Source organism: Artemia sp. Qi Xiang Cuo, chromosome 20 (assembly GCF_049724085.1).
Source record: "Artemia sp. Qi Xiang Cuo chromosome 20, ASM4972408v1, whole genome shotgun sequence".
In the NCBI taxonomy this organism is placed as follows: domain Eukaryota; kingdom Metazoa; phylum Arthropoda; class Branchiopoda; order Anostraca; family Artemiidae; genus Artemia; species Artemia sp. Qi Xiang Cuo.
The window spans coordinates 3645366-3666096 of NC_142813.1; the positions used below are offsets into that span (position 1 = coordinate 3645366).

The window sequence follows — 20731 nt, forward strand, 5'->3', positions numbered from 1 at the left end:
CAAGAAACGGGGGTATGAATTTGTTTTTCAATTTGCATGTAATGCACGTGCGAAATGATGAGCGGTTAATTAGATTCTGTGGTTGGAAACGACTTTGTTTCCGATTGCGTTAGCTCTTTTGTTGATGACACGCCCTTTTTTGGTAGTTATTTTATCGATGAAAACCGCGCAAAATTGTGTTGCAATTAGTTCTCAGACTATAAATTGAAAAGAAAAGTAAAAATTTCTTTTCGCTTATGAAATCATGTAGTTTGCGTCTATTATTTCGGCTGCAATCACTGCTTAGTGCATACATTCAACTCAGGCACTTACGCTGACATTTTTCGGGCGAGGGATTAAAGTAATAAAAAATTGACAATTTGGATAGTGATTTTGGAGGGGGCGGGGAAAGGCTCATTTTTTGCTTACATTCCTGATTTTACTAAAGAGCTTTTTCAAGTTTTTCAAAAAATTATCAAGGACCAGTTATACATGGGAGATTTTTTTACGTATTCAAGATACAAGGTTTATACACTGAACAAAATGGCTATTTCAAAATTTTGATTGGATGTGTTTGGGGGAATGATGGCCGTGGGGGGGGGGCTAGTTGCCCTCCAATCACTTTCGATTATTAAAAAGGGCACTAGCCAATCCAATTTCCCATTGAGTGAGCCCTTTTAGAAGTTTCTGCGGCATCTCCTTCGATACGAAGTGCCCTGGTATGAAAAAAAAACAAATCATTGTGCCAACATCGTTCTTTACTTAGGCAGCGCGATTGCGCTGCCTAAGATTCAAGATACAGTACAGAACAATGATTTTGATATTAAAACTAAGAAAAAATATCAAAAGAAACACGCGGGATTAGGTAAATGTACTAGCACTACTACTAACAACTCATCCCATCACCAGGCCACCTGAGATCAACACAACCGTACATGCTTCTCCCTCCCAATCTGTTTGAAATTTCACCCTTTACTCTCACCAGTGAAGTCCAATTTTCTTTAAAGGCAGTCCTCCTATCTGCCCCTTCAACTGCGTATCCCTTCTTTAAGGAGATTTTTTTCTTAGGCCAAAAATTATTAAGGGTAGTTTTGACATATGAGTTGTTCCCAATAGACAAGTTCCTTGCCATGCCCATAATGGTATGTTATGTGGTAATGGTATAATGGTATGAGACACTGACTTTCAGAACCCAAGTAAACCAAATGGCATGTTCCAAACGTGGCGAAAGTGTACCTAAGGGGGTGGGACCTTGGCATGCGTGGTGGAACTGTGCGACACACGTGGCACTCTCAGATGTACACCAGTTAATGGAAAGTGGATAACCCCTGGGACAGAATCGTTTATTGTTCTAATGCTAAGAAAAATAGTTGATAATGTAAGCGGCTAATCTAAGCTATGAGTTCAGAGGGGGGGGGGGGCTAGAGACTGAAGCCTTCTCCGGAAAATCCTTGGGCTGCCGGAAATTGTCCTGAGAACAGGAGCGTGTTGCTAATTTCCAGCGTTAATTTTGCTTTTTGGTTAAGGAAACACTAAAAGATTACAAATTTTTTAGTTCTGAACCTTCTTGAATTTTACATTTGATCTGAGTATTTCCTATAATTCAAATAAAGTTCTACTGTTCTTACTTTCATGACGAGTTATTCTCCCCCCCCCCCCCGAACATATATATTAGAATAACTGGCTATAACTTATTTTCATTACCGAGTTGAAGTGGAGGTCTGCTGGGGTAATTCAAAAGGTGGTATAGGCATTATGGAAGCAGAAATAGATAAAATACTAACAACGACTATCCCGAAAAAGACTGGTAAGGCGACTTTTACTCCTTAACTTAAGCTTAAGTTCGTTTATTAAAATATTGTACAAAAACACGAAAACAAACACACACACACACACACCGGTAGACTCCATAGACTCAAAGACAGAGAAAGATAAGAAACACAAACCAAACAATAATAAGGATTTACACCATTACACCATTTTTACATCATTACACCATTACACCAGGATTTCACCATTACACCATTTCCATTACACTTGTCACCATTAATCAACTCAGTTCAGGTGATGCGAGACTACACAGACCAGGCAAAAAATATAATTAAAAGAAAAAGATAGCATCACCCAAATACGTAGCAAGGATTTTTGTTGAGGGGGAGAGTACAAAAAACTTAAAAAAACATCGAAATTAGTTTATTTGCATTTTTGTTACGTTTTTACGAGTTGGAACAAATTTCGGCGGGGGGGGGGGGGTATTCCTGGTACCCCCTGGATACGGCCTTGTCATTACCCTGTTACAAACAACTCAAAAAGCTAAAAAATTTCACTATTTCTGTGAGTGAAAAAAGAGGAATAGTACGCCTGGGAAAAAAGAGAAGCTTCCAAGTTGTGTATTGTTTTCCGCATAATATAGGAGGAAACGAATTTAGCCAGTCATTATAAGTTGCTTTGCTTGAGTGATATAGTATAAAAAAATCCAAAAAATATCACATAACACCTTTTGAATTGCTTTGATCGAGGTGACTTTTGCTAGCTGCTATCACAATTACATCACAATTTGTACATAACTTGGACTCATAAATGGGCTAGCACACTAGTGCCCCCCCCCCCCCCCCCAAGATTTTGAAACAAGATTTTAACACCGTTTTTGGTATTTTCATTGAAAAAGTTGAAAGACAATAGATTGCGCCTCCCCCTGGATTTTGAAAAAAAAAACTTTTTCGTTTTTATAATTGAAAAACAAAAAGCTATATTGCAACACAACTAACTATGCCCACAACTAGGCTAGTATATATTCAGCTGTTTATTTCAATTAATAACGCATTTAGTGATAACCAAACCGTTATTACTACATCTAATTTATTGAGCAGTTATTATGTTGACCAGATTATCTTCTGTTTCTGCAGTTGGTTTTGACTCGAAGACTCCAGGGATTTCTTTTTTTCATTCATTTGTAATAGTTTCATTTTAAATTCAAAATTCAAACTCATTTGAGACTTGAAGCGAGGTCAGTCAGTAATATGGATTTGATGTGTTGTGTAAAAGATGGTTTGAAGACCAGCAAAAGTTCAAGCAGAGATGTTTTTATTCGGAAACACTTAGGATGGAATTTGGAAGACTCGAATGTGAAGCTTAAAACGTGGAGAAGTTTTGAGGAACTTGATGACTATAGTTCGAACACCGCTGATAGGTCAGTTGGCCGTATCCAGTATAGGATATTAGAAGGTTCTGATTATGATAGGAAAACTTGTTTTGGTAGAAGGATACCTTTTCTTAAAAGTAAAATTGGGAGTATGGATAGCAACAGGCCTAGTGCAAGTTCTTGTGAAAAAATAGTTGATGAAATTGATAATAGTGGATTTGTGAATGGTGCTGAAAATTTGACTCATTGCCAAGATATCAAAAACGTGCAATATAAAAAAAAGCAGATTAGAGATGATCTCTTAGAGCGCAAGTGCTGGAAATCCAGTTCCAGGGATAGAAGTCGGCTGAGCAGTGAGGGGCTTGCTTTAAGAAAGCGCTCTTGTCTCCGTGTAACAGTTGAAGATTATAAATCGAATTCAATTGACCTCACGGATAGGTATTCTTTTCATTTTAAAGCTTGAATTTGTTCTTAATGAATTTAAAAGGCAAAGCACTGTATGGCTTGGCGAACAAGAGTTTTTCCTCTGGTTCTTCCACCTATGTGCGGTTTTACACACTTGCCAGGTCCTATCTGCCAGTAGTGTCAATTCATGAAAGTTTAAGGAGGGGATAAACTTTTCTATATATATTGGGGAAGGGGGAATTGTCTTTTTTAAATGAATATAATGAAAAGGGACTTTTTCAATGAAAATACTTTTTTTTTGCAGGAATCAACAACATTTTACTTGTTTGTTCGTATGACAGAATAAATCCCTTTTTACTTCCCTGATCCGAGGGTGTGCTGGATTTCAGAAATCGCTCACAACAGGTGGCGTGAGCCAAGGGTGGTGGAACTTTGCCAAACACTGCGGGGACTGCGTCGTAATCGGCGGAGCTTTGTGGCAGACATGATGCTTTGAAGTGTACATCAGGTTGCAAAACATGGACGAGCCATCGCCCTTATTTCTGTACCTGAAATCATCAGAACTTGTTTCGATTTAACAATTTTTTCCGGGATCATTTGTATTGGGAGCTCCGTATAACATCCCTATAGACAGACACGAATAAAATACAAAGAAAGAAACGATATGTATAATGTTTAGAACCCTATTTCTGACCGCGAATATTCAGCTTGCCTCATCAGATCACTTTTTTTTACTATCGTTTGGTGTAGCTTGTAATTTCGTCTGGGGGGGGGATTTAACGTCTTTTGTCGTCCAATCATAGCAGGGTAGTGAGTTTTCTTGTGGGAAATTGCCCAATCTTGGCCCCTTAGCCACTCCTGTAATAATGTCTTTTATATTTTCATTTATTACGAAATGATCTATTTGTAAAACTTTTCCGTATCAACAATTATACGGCCTGACAATGTTTGCAAGTCGCCACCACTCAACTAATTGCCCACAATTTATGTAGCCACTCATTGGTATCAAGCAAATTTGTTTTTTATTGGGTCTAATATATTTTCGTAATTGATTTTGCCTCTGGTTAAGGTCGGTCTATAGAAAAGATCAAATTAATAAGCCTCTTTTGAGGTCGTTAGCTTCGCTTTGCTGGTCTAGACATCCTAATTGATTTTTGGTGTTACTTATCTGGTTAATACTTTTTTATGTTTTTTTTTCGTGATTCCGCTGTTGCTTTATTGGGAATATTTGTTTCTAATTATGGATAGTTTAAAAAAATCCAGTTTGATAAGCCCCTTTTGAGGTCTTCGTATTATTTTGTTTGTCTATTTGTCCTTTTTTCTATCTGTCCTTTTTTGTCTATTTGTCTAGATGTCCTAATGGATATCTAGTGTTGCTGTCTTTTTTGTTTAGTTTTGTTTATGGTTAATCTTTTTTTTTTTAAGTTTAGTTTGTGCACCCACCCTTTTTTAAGGTTTTATTTGGTAGGGGTCCAGCCTGCTTTATGGGCTTTGTAATTTTTGGGGAGAGTGGCTATTATTAATCTAGTGAATCGTTTTTTACTGGCAATGAATTAAATTTATAACTTGAGCGAGACAATCGTAACTAAAATGACAATCATTGTCATTTTGTCGACAATGACCAATCATTGTCATTGTGATTTCTTTGTTTTCTTCTTTCATGTTTCTCCGTTTTCTGTTGCTTCAATGAAATTACTTATTTCTAACTTGAGCGAGACAATCGTAAAATTAATATATTAATAACGGGTAAAACTTTTAATACCCGTCTGCCAGAGTCGGGTAATGGGTACTTGGAGAAATCTTGGGAGGGTTGGATAATTTGCCCCCAACTGCGCATTGCATCCAGTAACAACGTGATAAGTAAAGTTTGGTTAATGCTAATGAAATAAAAGAAAATAGGATGAAAATATAATAGTTCAGAAATAAATCTGGGCTATATGTTTGCACATTAAGGGGGGTAAAGCATAGCATATATTAAATACGTAACCTAACCTAGATACCTTTTAGTCCCCCTAAACCCAAAGAACTAAAGTTTAAATCTTTGTCACGGAGTGAGCAACACCTCACGGTTCAGCGAAAACTACTGTACATTGGAGACTAACCGGTTATTATCCTATCTGATCTTCGCAACACAATTCTCGCGTGCGCGTGGTTACTGGATTCTAGACAAGTACCTTTGTTTTTTTTACAAATATAAATAAATATCCGAATAATAAAAGTTAACCAAGTACTAATGTATTACTCATTCAAAGCATGGTCGTAAGAGGGGGGGGGGCTGGCTCATTTATCGCTAAAATCCGGAATTTCCTGAATTTCTGGGCAATTTTGAAAAGCAAATGATTTTGTTTTGTATTATTTTCCCTCGCCCGCTGAAAAAGTCCCTGTGTGCCTGTTCGATTCAATACTATGGATTTTTAGCCGTTCTTTCGTCTTAGAAATTTTCAGTGCTGTCATTAAAGTACAGGAAATTGTAAAAAAAAAGAAAATCATATATGTCTTCTAGAAAGGGGATCAGAATTATTTTTGGGATCTCTGTACAAAAATTCAGGGAAAGTTTTCAAAAGATACGTTTCGGAAAATTTAAGCTCGTTCAAATGTGTTTTTCTATTGCAAATCGCGCTGCCTTTAAATGGATTTTTCTTCAGAAGTGTTAAAAAGAGTTTTGGCGAAGAATGTTATTTTAAGTTAAATTTGCCAATTTAATATATTATAATTTGGATTCTGGTGCGACCTAATTGTCTACCACTTTTAACAAATTTGAGGGTTATTAATTTTCCAAATAGATTACGGCTTTGACTACTATGTGGTATTTTGGGGGATGAATTGGGACATTTTCTTTTTAAGTTCAGTGACAAGGCACATCTACGGGATATTCCAAGGCCGTATCCAGGGGGGGGGGTTAGGGGGTTTGACCCCCCATCCCCATAAATGTTTGTCTGACTTGTAAAAGCGTAACAAAAATGGACATAAACAAATGTTGTATGTGTTTTTTGAGTTTTTTTTGTGTAACCCTCCCCCCCCCCAAAAGAGTAAAACCCCCTCCGAAAAAAATACTGGGTACGGCCTTGGGAGATTTGTTTAATGGTGGACATAATGAGCTGCTACTTGGGGATCCTTAAATCAATGTCTCCAAGATATATTGTGACTATAGGCAATTTTATTTAAAGGGTTTAAAGGCTCGAAAATATGAGTTTTTATTTATTTATTTATTACGCTTATTTGTATCAGTTTTATATACGGATAGTTATTAAAAAGGGTAAGCAACTTAATTTGGGGAGTTTGTAACGAACCATGGAAAAACAGCTTTCGATAGAATTGAGTTGGGTCTTTAAAGGGCTTTTCAGACAAACGGGATGTCCTGTGTCTTTCAAAAGGCCCATCCATCTGGTACTTCCTCTGAGCCCGACTTTTATGCCCTCACCTTCAATCCCGCCTCAATGGCCTCGTAGTTTGCCAAGTTACTGATTTCCTACCTCCGCGGCTGAAACTAAGTCTTGTAACTATTGTATATCAGTTATACGGTATTTGCCTTGCCTCAGGAGGAGATGCGGTTTGACGAGACGGACTAAGCGGACACTTGCCCCTGGCGCAGAAACTAAGTCTTGTAACTATTGTATATCAGTTATACGGTATTTGCCTTGCCTCAGGAGGAGATGCGGTTTGACGAGACGGACTAAGGGGACACTTGCCCCGGGCGCAGAAATTTTAGGAAGTACAAGAGATTTCAGTTAATAATCTAACGGTGAAAATCATTTTCTTATTTTTGAAATTCTATTTTTATTGAAATAAAGTAGAGGGTGCAGATAATAGATTAAAATAATTAATGAATAATTAGTTATTAATTAGTCACTAACAATAAATAATTTATATAATAAGTTAAAAGTAAATTATTGGTACTTGGGTATTATATGGGCCTTTCTAATAAGTCAAGTTTGGTCAATGCTAATGAAATAAAATAGGATGAATATATAATAGTTTAGAAACAAATTTGGGCTATATATTTGCACATTAGGGGGGGGGGTATGATGGGTAAAGCATAGCATATATTAAATACGTAACTTAACCTAACCTAGGTACCTTCCCCCCTAAATCCCAAAAAACAACATTTAAATATCATACACAATGAAAACCACGCTATCATTGCCTACTCTATAGCAGTTAACCTGTCAAAAATGGGTTTTTCGTGACTGGTTTCCTTGGCAGGCCCATATAGTGTCCAAGTACCAAATTATTAATTAATTAATAAATAGAAAATAATTTCTTAATACATGAATTTTTTTTATAATTTAGCCTCAAAAATTTTGTTTTCAGGTTTCTAATCAAGAAACCTGAAAATTTGTTTTCTTGATTTCTAATCAAGATTTGCCCCTGGGCGCAAGAGAGGCCAGAATCGCCACTGCTCGGGAGGTTGTACAGAACTCTGGGTCGAAGTAGAAAATGCCTGCTTTGAATGTAAAAATGAGTGTTAAGCCGCCCATTTCTATCAACAAGATTCACTCCACTCTATCAACAAGATCTGTTGTTGATCTTCCATCCTCCTCTTCCATTCCATCCTCCTCCTCCAGATCCACTCAGCTCTCCACTCTCCTCCCAGTAAAGAGTAATTGAGGATATACAGTCCTACTTATCAAGAGGACTGCTTGGAGATGTAGTATCAAATTCCAAAGAAAACTGTTCAAGGGCTGTATCTAGGGGAGGATATACAGTCCTACTTATCAAGAGGACTGCTTGGAGATGTAGTATCAAATTCCAAAGAAAACTGTTCAAGGGCTGTATCTAGGGGAGGATATACAGTCCTACTTATCAAGAGGACTGCTTGGAGATGTAGTATCAAATTCCAAAGAAAACTGTTCAAGGGCTGTATCTAGGGGAGGGGGCTCAACCTTACCCTACTAAAGGTAAAAATTTACATGAAAAGACAGTTTGCCTAGTTGAGCTGAATCAAAATTCTGGGTAGGCCTATGGCCAGAGCAACACTCCCTTGTTTTTGGTCACGAAAAATTGATTTACTTAAAGTTGATGTTCTAATCGAGGTCGGGCTAAAGACCCCAGGAACCTAAAAATTTTTCTCATCTCTCAGCTCATTACATAATTAATCTTTTGGCTTTTGGAAGTCGTCCAAGAATTTTCATTTACGTTTAACGGCAGATCCCTCTTGTTTACTGAAATTCACTTAGTATGATGTATGAACCCTTTCATTGATTGATTTGTTTTTGTGCCAATATTCAAATTACATTTGCGCTAAACTGGAGTTTGTAGTGCAAGTTCATTGTATTCGTCTTCCTAGTCCAGACGACGGTGGAAGATGGGCTTGGATCCATTGAAAAATTTTTGTAGATTGATTTTTAGGATTTTTCGTCGATCCAAAACATGGTGAGATTTATATTCCTTTGAAAAATAGGATTTCTCAGAATTTCCTAAAAATTGTCAAAGCCCCTTTTCATTTGAGTTTCATGGACACTAGGGAAAAAGAGTCAACCAATTAAAATGCGAGAGAACTGTTCTTCTAAAAGAGGGGAGAGGTCTCACAGCACAAAAATTGTTACCAGATCTAATCTGATTAATTGCAACGGTATTTACGGACAAAAAAACTGGACAAGTTGCAGAATACTGTCTCTCCAATAGACATTCCAGAGAAAAATGAGAGGCACTTTTAGATTGCTAATTTTATACCTTTTTTGATTCAAGTCGTATTTGTGGCAATTTACCCTCACTTCCCTGATGGTCCCATAGCCTCAGAATATACAGGCAAACCAAAAAATAAAATTGTGAAGTTTTTACTTTCTATTATGAAGTATATTGCATGATTATCATGTTTTTCATCAGATTGTCATGTTTTCGTCTATTAGTATCCACATTTTTAGCTCAGTTAAAATTCCCTATTAATTTTTGTCTAATGGTACCATTTTTATCTTATTTAGTTTTGTTTATAACCTAAAGCTATATGGGGGATTGGGGATGACCTGTCATAAACGTAGCTTTAACCATAAAAAAAGAGCTTATAATTAGCTATCTAGAAATACCTCTGTTTGTTCTATATCTCTCTTTTGTCTCCTCTTTTTTGCCTCTCTTTTGCTTCCTCTTTTATAACTCTTATTTGTCTCCTTTTTTATAGCTCTCTTTTTTTGTTCTCCTCCTAGAGACCTGCTATCCTGTAAATTAAGTAATAAATTTATTTGATTTAGTATTCTATTATTTTATTAGTTAGTATATTAATTATTAATTTATTAATCTATTAATTTTTTCAAATAATATAATTATTCCTGTAATTTTTTTTTGTAAACTCAAATGTGATTGGTAACTCACTATGTTCTAATTATCTATACCTAAGCCATGATAAACCCTTTAAATAATTTCTTAGACTCCACTGACTATCCATTTGTAATCGAAATGAAATGAAAATATATGGTACCATTTTTATCTCATTCAGTTTTGTATATATCCTAAAGTTATATGGGGGATTGGGGGATGAATTGTCACAAACGTAAGTTTAACCATAAAAAAGAGCTTAAAATTAGCAATCTAGAAATACCTCTCTTTTGTCTCCTCTTTTATACCTCTCTTGTGTTCTCCTTCTAGAGACCTGTTATTCTGTAAATTAACCAACAAACTTATTGTTATTTATTAGTCTATTAATGTATTAGTTAGTCTGTTTTAGTATATTAATTAGTAATTTATTAGTCTATTAATTTGTTCAGATAATATAATTATTCCTGTAAAATAAATTTTTCACCTGAAATGTGATTAGTAACTCCCTATTGTTCCAATTATCTATGCTTAAGCCATGATAAATCCTTTAAATATTTTTTTAGACTCTACTGACTATCCATTTATAATCAAAGTGGAAATTTATGATAACGAGTAAAACTGTTAAATTACGACAGTAATAAATATGCATGCTTAGAAAAGAATGCACATTTCTGACAAATTCTTTAAATATTTTATATATTTAAAGAATTTTAAAACTTTTGAAAATATTAAAAGAATTTTAAATTTTAAAACTTTAAATATTTGCTATAATTATTTATACTAGTTTTTAATAAGGGGGCTCATTCGATTGGAAATCGAGAGTTCTAGTGCCCTTTTTAAGGGTCAAAAGCCATTGGAAGGCAACTAACACCCCTTCCACGTCCACCTGTTCCCCAAACACGTCCAATCAAAATTTTGAGGTAGCCATTTTGTTAAGCGTAGTTGCTACGCTGAACAAAATGGACAGCGTAGAGCAAAAAGACAAGAATAAAAAAATGGAAAACAAGCCAAATCGCTTTTTTGTATTTCTACAACCGTAAAATGGATAAAAATGAATTCAATATTTACTATTAATTTTAAATTAAATAACAATTCAATTTAAATATTTGTTATAATTATTTATACTAGTTTTTAATTTATTAATATTAATTGTTATTTAATTCAAATTAATATTAATTATTGATTTCTTTTTTATCCATTTTACGGTTGTAGAAATACTACAAAAAAGCGATTTGGCTTTGTTTTCCTTTTTCTTGGATTCTTGTCTTTTTTTCAATGGCTGCTTGATTTATTTGCGCGAGGGTAGAGAGGGTCAAACCCTGAGGTCGAATAATTCCTTGAATAATTATAAATTATAATATCAAATTATCGATATTCGATATAATTTATAATATCGAATTATAAGGTCAAATAATTATAAAAAACCCTGAGGTCGAATAATTCCTGAGACATCAGCAAAAGAAGGAAATATAAACCTATTTTGCGGCGTGGTTGCCCTTCCCTACCCCTTATGGGGGCGGTGGGAGTTTTTAGACTATTATGTTTTGATTTTCTTGACTTTTTTTGTTCGTTTCTTACTCTAAAATATGATTTCAGCCAATGTAGGCTTTTGTTTTTTTAAGATTTTTTTTTTTTAATGTGCATCTTATCTTTAAGTTAATGTATGCCAAGACGAGAAAATTTCTGTTAGAAGGTTTAAAACATGTACTTATGAAGAGGCTTAGAGTCTGAATAGGATTAAACTAAATTCCGGCTACGACATTCAGGCTACGAGGGGAGGGGGGGGGGTTATAAAAATTGTTTCACTCTTCTAGTTCTTTCCCCAATATTAATTTGGCATTATAATAGAAATAATTATATTTAAAAGCTTTTCAACCGCACACAAACAATAAACAAAAGTTACCATAACTAAGTACCCTTCCACATAGACTAATTAACAGTAATGGAAAATGTCCACATAGGACTCTTTTTCAAATAAATGATGAAGAATAAATCGCTTGCACAAATGATCTTGCATGACGAAAATCGAAGTTCGTGTAACAACAAGCTATTTAATCTTTTATGAAGCTTCCTAAAGTAACTAGATGAGGGGGGGTTGTAGGTGGGAGTAAATCTGAAAACCTTTAAAAAAGATGAATTATATCAAAAATATGAGAAAGTTCATAAATTTGAATTTTTGAGGATGGAGGACTGGTCTACAGGCCCTAACGCTGCGGGAGTACGTATAATGTTTAACTGTTTTCATATAGTTGAAATCTAAGCAGATACATCTGATTGATCTTGTATAGATTAATTTAAAAATTTTTTCCACAAAATAAGTTTTTCAGAGAAAAGTAAAGAACTCCATTAAACAAAAAATGAGCAAAAAATAAAATCAAATAATCTACCAAGCGTGAAACTACCACAAATCAGCATCGATAAATAGATGAAACCCAAAAAGAACAGAAATTACAATAATTAACAGAGTCAAACTCAAAACGAGCAGAAGTTAACACGAGTTGGGCTCAAAACCCCTATGTCTTCCCAAGGCCAGACCATAATTTGCACTTTACTGAAAAAATACAAATGTTTTTACTTCTATAACTTTAATAAATCAAATAATGATAACATTTTGATTACTAAATATCAGTATATGTATATTAAACTGACAATGCACATTCATTTGTGTCTTTTCAGTAAAGTGCAAATTTTGTTCTGGCCTTGGGAAGGCATAGGGGTTTGCGCCCAGCTTATGTTAATTTCGGCTCGTTTTGAGTTTGACTCGGTTAATTATTGTAATTTCTGTTCTTTTTGGGTTTCATTTATTTATCGATGCTGATTTGTGGTAGTTTCACGCTTGGAAGATTATTTTATTTTTGCTCATTTTTTGTTTAATGGAGTTTTTAATTTTCTTTCAAAAACTTATTTTGTAGAAAAATTTTTTATAATTAATTTCTGTTCGTTTTATATTGACATAGCTTTTTCAGGGGAAAAGAAAATAATACTCCAAATTTTTTCGTTTTTTAAGACTTTATACTTTGGCTTGCTATTTGTATGCTGGAGAAACATTTTTCAGCAATTTTTAACAACATACATCTTTTTAAAGACCTAGACACAAATAATGGTGTTTAAATTAGTTTTAAAACTCCTCTATTTGACCTAAAATGGAAAACTTGATACCATTCGTAAAAAAATCTGTTTACTTTCTTTGATGGCTTGGATACACCTACGCTATTTTGATTTGGTTAAATTTTAAGAACAGAAATGGGAGGGTGGGAGTTGAAGGGGGATTAGTTGCCCTCAAATCACTTTCGACTATCAAAAAGAGCATCAGCCTTTTCTATTTTAAATCGAATGAGCCCTTTTCGAAGTTCCCACGACAACTCCTTTGATACAAAGTGCCCGGGTCTAAACAAGAAAAACAACAAAAAAATAATACATAATACCCACTTTGATATTTGCTATAAAAATGTCAAGCCTTTCAATCGCTTTCGACCATTGAAAGAGGCTTAAGACCTTTAGATTTCCGATCGAATGAGCCCTTTTGGAAACGACAACGCTTTCTATAAACACCTTATATGCCCCCGGGCATAAATTAAAACCCTTGCCCTTAGGTCTGTTAGGGCAGTTGTCTTCCTCTAAAACCAAATTTCCAGAACTTTCGACTACATTTAGCATAATGGCTATCTCAAAATTTTCATTGGATGTGTTTGGGGAAATGGTGGGCGTGAGAGGGGGATTAGTCACCTTCCAATCACTTTCGACTATTAAAATGGACACAAGCCACTCCCATTTCCAATTGAATGAGCTTTTTTGAAGTTTCTACGACAAATTCTTCGATACGAAGTGCCCTGCTCTAAAGGGAAAAATCAATAAATAATACATTGTGCCAACATCGTTCTTATATGCCCCCAGGGCATCACTTTAAACCCTTGCCCTGAGGGTTGTGGGGGAGTGTCCCACTCTTTACTTAGTCCCCGTCCCTTGTCTCGTTCTTGAGTGTCCCCGTTCTTTACTTAGGCAGCGCGATCGTGCTGCCTATGATTTATACAACAACTTTTTATATAAACCTTATATGCCCCCAGGGCATAACTTACAACCCTTGCACTGAGGGCTTTGAGGGGGTTATCATCCTAAAAGACCTAATTTCCAGAATGTTCAACTACGTTGAACAAAGTGGATATCACAAAATTTTAATTGGATGTGTTTTGGAAAATGGTGGGCGTTAGAGGGGCGTTAGTCGTTATCCAATCACTTTCAACTATTAAAAAAAGGCACTAGCCCTTTCAATTTCCAGTTGAATGAGCCCTTTTGAAGTTTCTACGACAACGCTTTCCATAAAAACTTTATAGGCCCCAGGGCACAAATTACAACCCTTGCCCTGAGGGCTGTGGGGGGAGGGGTTTTCAACCTTAAAGACCTAATTTCCAAAACTTTCAACTACATTGAATAAAATCTAAAAATTTTTATTGGATGTGTTTGGGGAAAAGGTGGGCGTGAGAGGGGGGATAGTTGCCCTCAAATCACTTTCGACTATTAAAAAGGCTACTATCCCTTTGATTTCAAATCGAATGAGCCCTTTTTCAAGTTTCTACGACAAAGATTTCAATAAACACCTTATATGCCCCAGTGCATAATTAGTCCTTGCCCTGAGGTTTGTGGGGAGTGTCCTCCTCAAAAATATATTTTTTATCTGGAAATCAACTACGCTGAACAAGATCGCTATCTCAAAATTTTGATTGGATGTATTTGGGGAAATAATGAGCCTGGGAGGGGGGGGGGCTATTTGCCCACCAAACACTTTTAAGCTTTAAAAATGGAACGATCCCTTTAAATTTTCAAAAAAATGAGCCTTTTCTGAATTTTTTACGGCAATACTTTATTTAAACACCTTATATGCCCCCAGGGAATAACTTAAAACCCTTGCCCTGAGGCTTATGGGGGAGTGTCCTTCTCAAAAACATATTTTCTATATGGAAACCAACTACGCTGAACAAAATGACTGTCTCAAAATTTTGATTGGATGTGTTTGGGGAAAAGATTGGCTTGGGGGGGCGAGTTGCCCCCTATCACTTTCGAATATCAAAAAGGGTACTAGCCCTTTGAATTTCCAATCGAATGATCCTGTTTTGATTTTGAAGTTTCTACGACAAAGCCTTCTATAAAAACCTTAAATGCTCCCAGGGCAAAACTTAAAACCCTTTCCCTGAGGGTTGTGGGGGAGTTTGCTCCTCAAAAACATTTTCTATCTGGAAATCAACTACGCTGAACAAAACGGCTATCTAGAAATTTTGATTAAATGTGTTTGGGGGAATGACGGGCGTGGAGGGGGGGCTTGTTGCCCTCCAATCACTTTTGACTATTAAAAAGGGCACTAGAACTCTCGATTTCCAATTGAATGAGCCCCTTTTGAAGTCTCTACGACGACCCCTTCCATGTGAAGTGCCGTGTTCTAAAATAAAAAAATAATATATGGTAAAGTGTACCAACATTGTTCTTATATACCCATAGGCCATAATTCAAAACCCTTGCTCTAAGGGTTGTTGCGGAGTATCGTACTCAAAAGATATATTCTCTATGGAATTCAACTACGCTGAACAAAATGACTATGTCAAAATTTTGATTGGATGTGTTAGGGGGAATGATGGGCGTGGGGGGGGGGGGGCTAGTGGCCCTCCAATCATTCTCGACTATTAAAAAGGGCCCTAGCCACCCCAAATTCCAGTCGAATGAGCTCTTTTCTAATTTTCTACGACAACACCTTCGTTACGAAGTGCCTGTCAAAGAAAGAAGAAGAAAATAAAAAACACATTGTGGCCACATCGTTCTTTACTTAGGCAGCGCTAGCGCGCTGCCTATGATGTGATCTCTGTTCTTAGTTTAATTTATTTAGTTGTTGAAATTGATATAAATTAAGATTTCTGTTCTCTGTGCAAGTTTTCGGTATAATGAATTTTTGCTGTCCTTCGGAAAGCGAAGATCTAGTTTTATCCATCTGTTGTATTGCACATATTGAAAAATACGTTGGAAATTTCTTGAAAATCGTTAAAAAAGAAAGAAAGAATTTTCCTATTTTCTGAGTGAGTTAAGATCATTCTCTTTGTAATATGGTAATTCCGGCTTGGTGAAAGAATATATATGAAACTAATGAGCTCGATGATATAAATATCTTGCTCATTTCGTGCAAGTTTTTGTGTGTTATAGGGTGAAATTTCCCCCTAGATTTCCCACCACACCCCATTTTTCGCTCCCCATTTAGACTTCGAAAAATACATTTTTTTCATGTTTTCAGTGAAAAAAAAAAAACAATTGCCTCCGCCTAGATTTTGCAAATTGTATCCCCCAACATTTTCGAGAATTGGCACCACGTCACTGAATAAACTCTTTAATCTATATGAATCTTCAAAAGTCAGCTTAGTGGCGTGTGGTAGGCAAGGGCGTCCTGAGGCTCATTTTATTGGGGGGGGGGGCGATCTTTTTAAATTTTACCGAATCGTCAAGAATTTTTTAATTTTGGATGATTTTGCAAAATTTGCGCCATCGGCGAAAATTATACCGAATACCAAAAAAGCTGGGTGGGGCACCCCTCACTGCCCCAACCCTCAGGACGCCCCTGGTGGTATGTAGGATTATATTTTGTCAAACACACCTAAAAGCAGGTGAATTTTCTGTGGTGCCAATTCACGAAATTGCAGGGAGGGGGGCAAGGATTGTAGGGGAGGGCAAAAACGACCAGTCATGATAAAATAGAAAATAGCTATGATGTAAAAATAAGAAGTATTTTTCAAAGTGTAGGGGGACAATTATCCCGATAATTGGAGCCCCTGTGAATTGTGGGGGGGGGGGAATATGGAAATAATTTTTTTAAACGAGATATTTGAGTGACGGTGGACACTTACCTAAAGGTTCCAACATTAGAAGCGCTCCTATTTTGCCCGAGTTTTCACTAAGCAGCCAGTTCACAAGATTGATTTTGTAGGGGTATCATCGGTTTTTTATTTTCTTTCCTTAACTTTTTTTCACAATCTATTTATATAGTTTAAAAAAAAATTCTTGATGGGGAGGTTTCAAGCCCCCATCTACATTTACATTTCAATTGGACTTGCACTTATGGATGCCAAAACTTGTGAATTATATGAAAAATATGGGAAATTCTGTCCGCCCTCCACTAAAATGTATCTAAGAAGCGTTAGATTTCAATTGGTAATTACCATTATTCATTGACTAATTACCATTAATATTGACTAATTACCAATTAACATACACTCATACGAATTTCAAAATAGATAATTGAGAATAGATAACTTGTGCAAATGATCCTGGATTACAAAATTTAAGTTTATATCTTTCTTAAGGTTTCTAAGACAAACTGTTTACTAACAACCCACTGCAACACCAAGCCGCACGAGGTCAACACAGCTATGCACGCTCCTCCTCCAGGGCATATCGAACTTCAAGACTTGAAGACCTTTACATGAAACATCTAAAGAACATGAAGACCTTTAGATGTTATTATCAGCAAAGCCTGATTGATTTTTATTTTAAAATAATTCTTTGTCAATTTCAGTTCCACAGCGGCTCGTGATCTCTGGTGGAGTCGACTCCACGAAGGAACGGAGCGAGAACGTCAAAAGGAACCTACAGCCATTCCAATACAAGTTGTATACTACGACAATTCCAGTGGTGTAGAATGCGTAAGTACCTTTGGTTGTAATCGGTAAGGCTCTTTTCCCCCAAAATCAGCCAAGGATCCTATTCTTGGTCTGTCTGTGGAACTACGCACTAAGTTGAAAAAATGATAGATAGATAGATAGATCGTGTATTTCCAAAGCCCAAGAGCCACGTACACACAAAAATTTATGAAAAATAAAGAAATCACAACAGAACAAATTACGAAACACATGATTGGATTACTACATTGTAAAATACCAGGAAGCAGCGGAACAATCCCATGTAAGTATTTTTCCCTTAAATCAGAGAGCACCGGGCACTTTCGGAGAAAATGGTCCAAACCTTCGTCCTCTTCTCTACAAAGAGGACACACGTACGACCAAAATGTGAGACAATATCTTGCCTCAAAATTACAGCGCACTTTTAATTTCCAAGTTAAAATTAAATTGCGTATTAAATGTGGTGTTTCAAAAAAGTAAACTGTATTTTTTTTGTGTAGCTTCAAGCAACGCGTTTGACGGATGAAGGGCTAAGGGAGGAGTTTTTCCTCTAAGGGGGATGGGTCAACATTAAAAAATAATTTGTTCATTGTTCTTACGCCCCTCCCTCTGTGTGCTGACAGGGAATCAAGCACATTATGCGTACATTTTTTTGGGGGGGAGAATAAATAATCACATTAAAAATACCCAATACTAACTTAAACGAGAATCAAAGTAATTATAGATGTAATTTTTGTTCATTTAAGATTGTAGACGGGGGAGGGGGTGGGGGCGAAGCTTCTAAACCCACGCTCGTGCGGGCATGATGTATAGTAGTGGGTGTTGAAAAATAGGCGCCGCTTAAGGTCGACGCATTACGATTATAAATAATTCCAGAACACAAACATAGTAACCACTTAGGATTTAAGAATGAAAATAAAAAAAAAACTTTGAGTAATTAAAAAAAAATAATTAGTGGCATGAGAGTTGAAATTCAAGAATGTAATTGATTACTATTTAGACTGAAGCTTTTGCAGGATTTTTAATTACTATATAAAGTGTTTGCTTTTGTCCTCGCAAAGAAAGACAGATGCCCCCCTCCCTTCCAGAATTTGAAAGAGAAGATACTATCTGTTTTGAGTTAAAGCTGTTTCACTGAATGACTAATTCACCTTAATATTTTCTTAAATTTTGAAATTTGGAATTATCGTCTTTTGTTTGCAAAGAGCAGACTTATCTGTTGACAGAATATCATCGCTGCCACCGAAAGCTCATGTCTGACACAACCGTTTACTAAGCTGTACTCAAAGGAAGTTCAGCAGGCTAATGTATGCCCAATCGTATTTGGATCCTTCTGCTCTACATTGTCCTGCTGCTCCTTCCACTAAGAGGAGCTTAACAGAATGTTTTTTGGCAATTGTCTCAGAAGCAGGAAAATGTCGGATGCGACTTTGATCCATGACACCGACAATATAAATAATAAAACTACATTTTATTCAGTCTTTTATAATAATAAACTTCATAATCATAATATACTTTTTTAATAATATGGATGATTTTAGGATCTAATAAACTTTATAATAATAAAAGTTCATTCAGTGACTAATTGCCTCGTTGGACTAACATCCAAGAGAAGCCTTCTCCAGAAAGTCACCTTTAAACTCGTTTGTGAAGGGTCCCAACTGCTTTGCGGAGTAGGTCAAATTTAATATGATTGCCAGGACTAGTATAGTTAAAGAATAACTACTAGGTGGTCCCTAGTAGTCCTAGATGACTACTAGGACAAAATTTAAGAGTAGAAACCAGCGCTAGTGCCGAGAACAAATCACCAACGCCATCTAGCATTTGGCATTTTACCAGCTTCTTAATTGTGTTTCTCCCAGAAAATTTTGCTTTATTATTACAGCAAACTCCAAATGCTAGATGGCGTTGGTGGTTCTTTGTTGATACCAGTTTCGACTGTTATAAGTTAGTCATACTCTTTGACTAGTAGCGTATAAGCGGTGGCCGGCGTTTACCCCCCCCCCCCCCCGTGAAAATAAGGCTTTCCAAATTTAAGTTTTATTTTTTTTATTTCCGTAGGGGGATGGAATTTTGGTACATGTGTATTTGGTTCACCTGTGGCACGTACAACATTGAATGTACCGCTTCTTCTCTTATGTGACCAAATTGAAAATATAGACATATAAGATACAATTACATTGTGTTTCTCATATAAAAATATATATATCAGAACATTTTTCTATGTATGACAAAAATCTAAATACGTTTAAATATGGTATATGCGTATGCCCGTACATTTTCCCATTCAGCGCTTTTATCTGCTCAGGATACATTTTTATTCCTTTACGTCAAAAAAGATTAAAAAATCAACCTAAAAACTGATATAAGTATACTTAAACGAACCTTGCGCATGTCGCGACGCACGCTGTGACAGGCGCAAATTTTTTTCGACCGTAGCACCGGAAATCGCTGTGAAGCACGCAAGTTTGGGCAATTGCTGCACTTTAGGAACAGGGGTGTAATTTTCTATGAGGGAAACTACCCCCCTGCAGACTCCAGTTTGACCCCCCCCCCCAGACCCCAGTTTGCCCCTGGCTAAAGTTTAGTTTCTTCAAAAATCTGGTCAAAACTAAAACAAGCCTACATAATCCAGAGAAACGGGTCAGTTTTCTTCAATACTTTTTTGCACTATATGGCTATATGGCTCATTATATGGCTATATGGCTCATTTTTATTTTTTCACTGTCATTTTCACTTAATCTGGGAAAACTTGATCCACCTTTGCGACCCCCCACCCTCCCCCAGGATTTTGACGACATTACGCCCCCTGTTTAGGAACTGACCATGTTGGCAACCCGGATCAGCTTTTGCTTTAAATGGACCCTATAATATTATTTAGCGATATAACTACTTTTTTTTCATTTAGCGATAGCTACTTTTTGAAAGGGTAAAGCCTTTTAAGGAGTCTAGATGAATAAATTCTGTGACATTTTATTATAGGCTTCTTTAAGTATATTCTTTGTCCACTCAGCCATGGCTAATAAGTTTTAATATATTATAGTCGTCTTCTTCATTGAATTTAGGCGGAAAGATTTCAGAGTATCTAATTCCCTCTTGTGGTGAAAAAATCGTATTAATCTTTTTTTGTTCCAATGAGTTGGAATTATTTTTTTCGCTCCAATGGTTTTAGAAAAGGATAAGCTTGATGCATAAAAAGGGCCGTTCTTCAAATCTATCTTAAAACCTGTCCTTTAAAAGGATAAATTTGACACTCCTTTAAAATGGATATTCTTTAAAAGGATAAACTTGAGTTTAAAAAAGGAGA

At 36.1% G+C, this 20731-nt stretch overlaps 1 protein-coding gene across 1 annotated transcript in view; it reads left to right on the plus strand.

The window, feature by feature from the left end:
* Positions 1 to 20731, plus strand: part of LOC148939778 (uncharacterized) — a 402528-nt gene that overhangs the window by 325760 nt on the left and 56037 nt on the right. The window contains exon 11 of the mRNA XM_089106449.1: positions 17322 to 17448. Coding sequence (XP_088962575.1) covers positions 17322 to 17448 — 127 coding nt within the window. The remainder of the gene's footprint in view (positions 1 to 17321; positions 17449 to 20731) is intronic.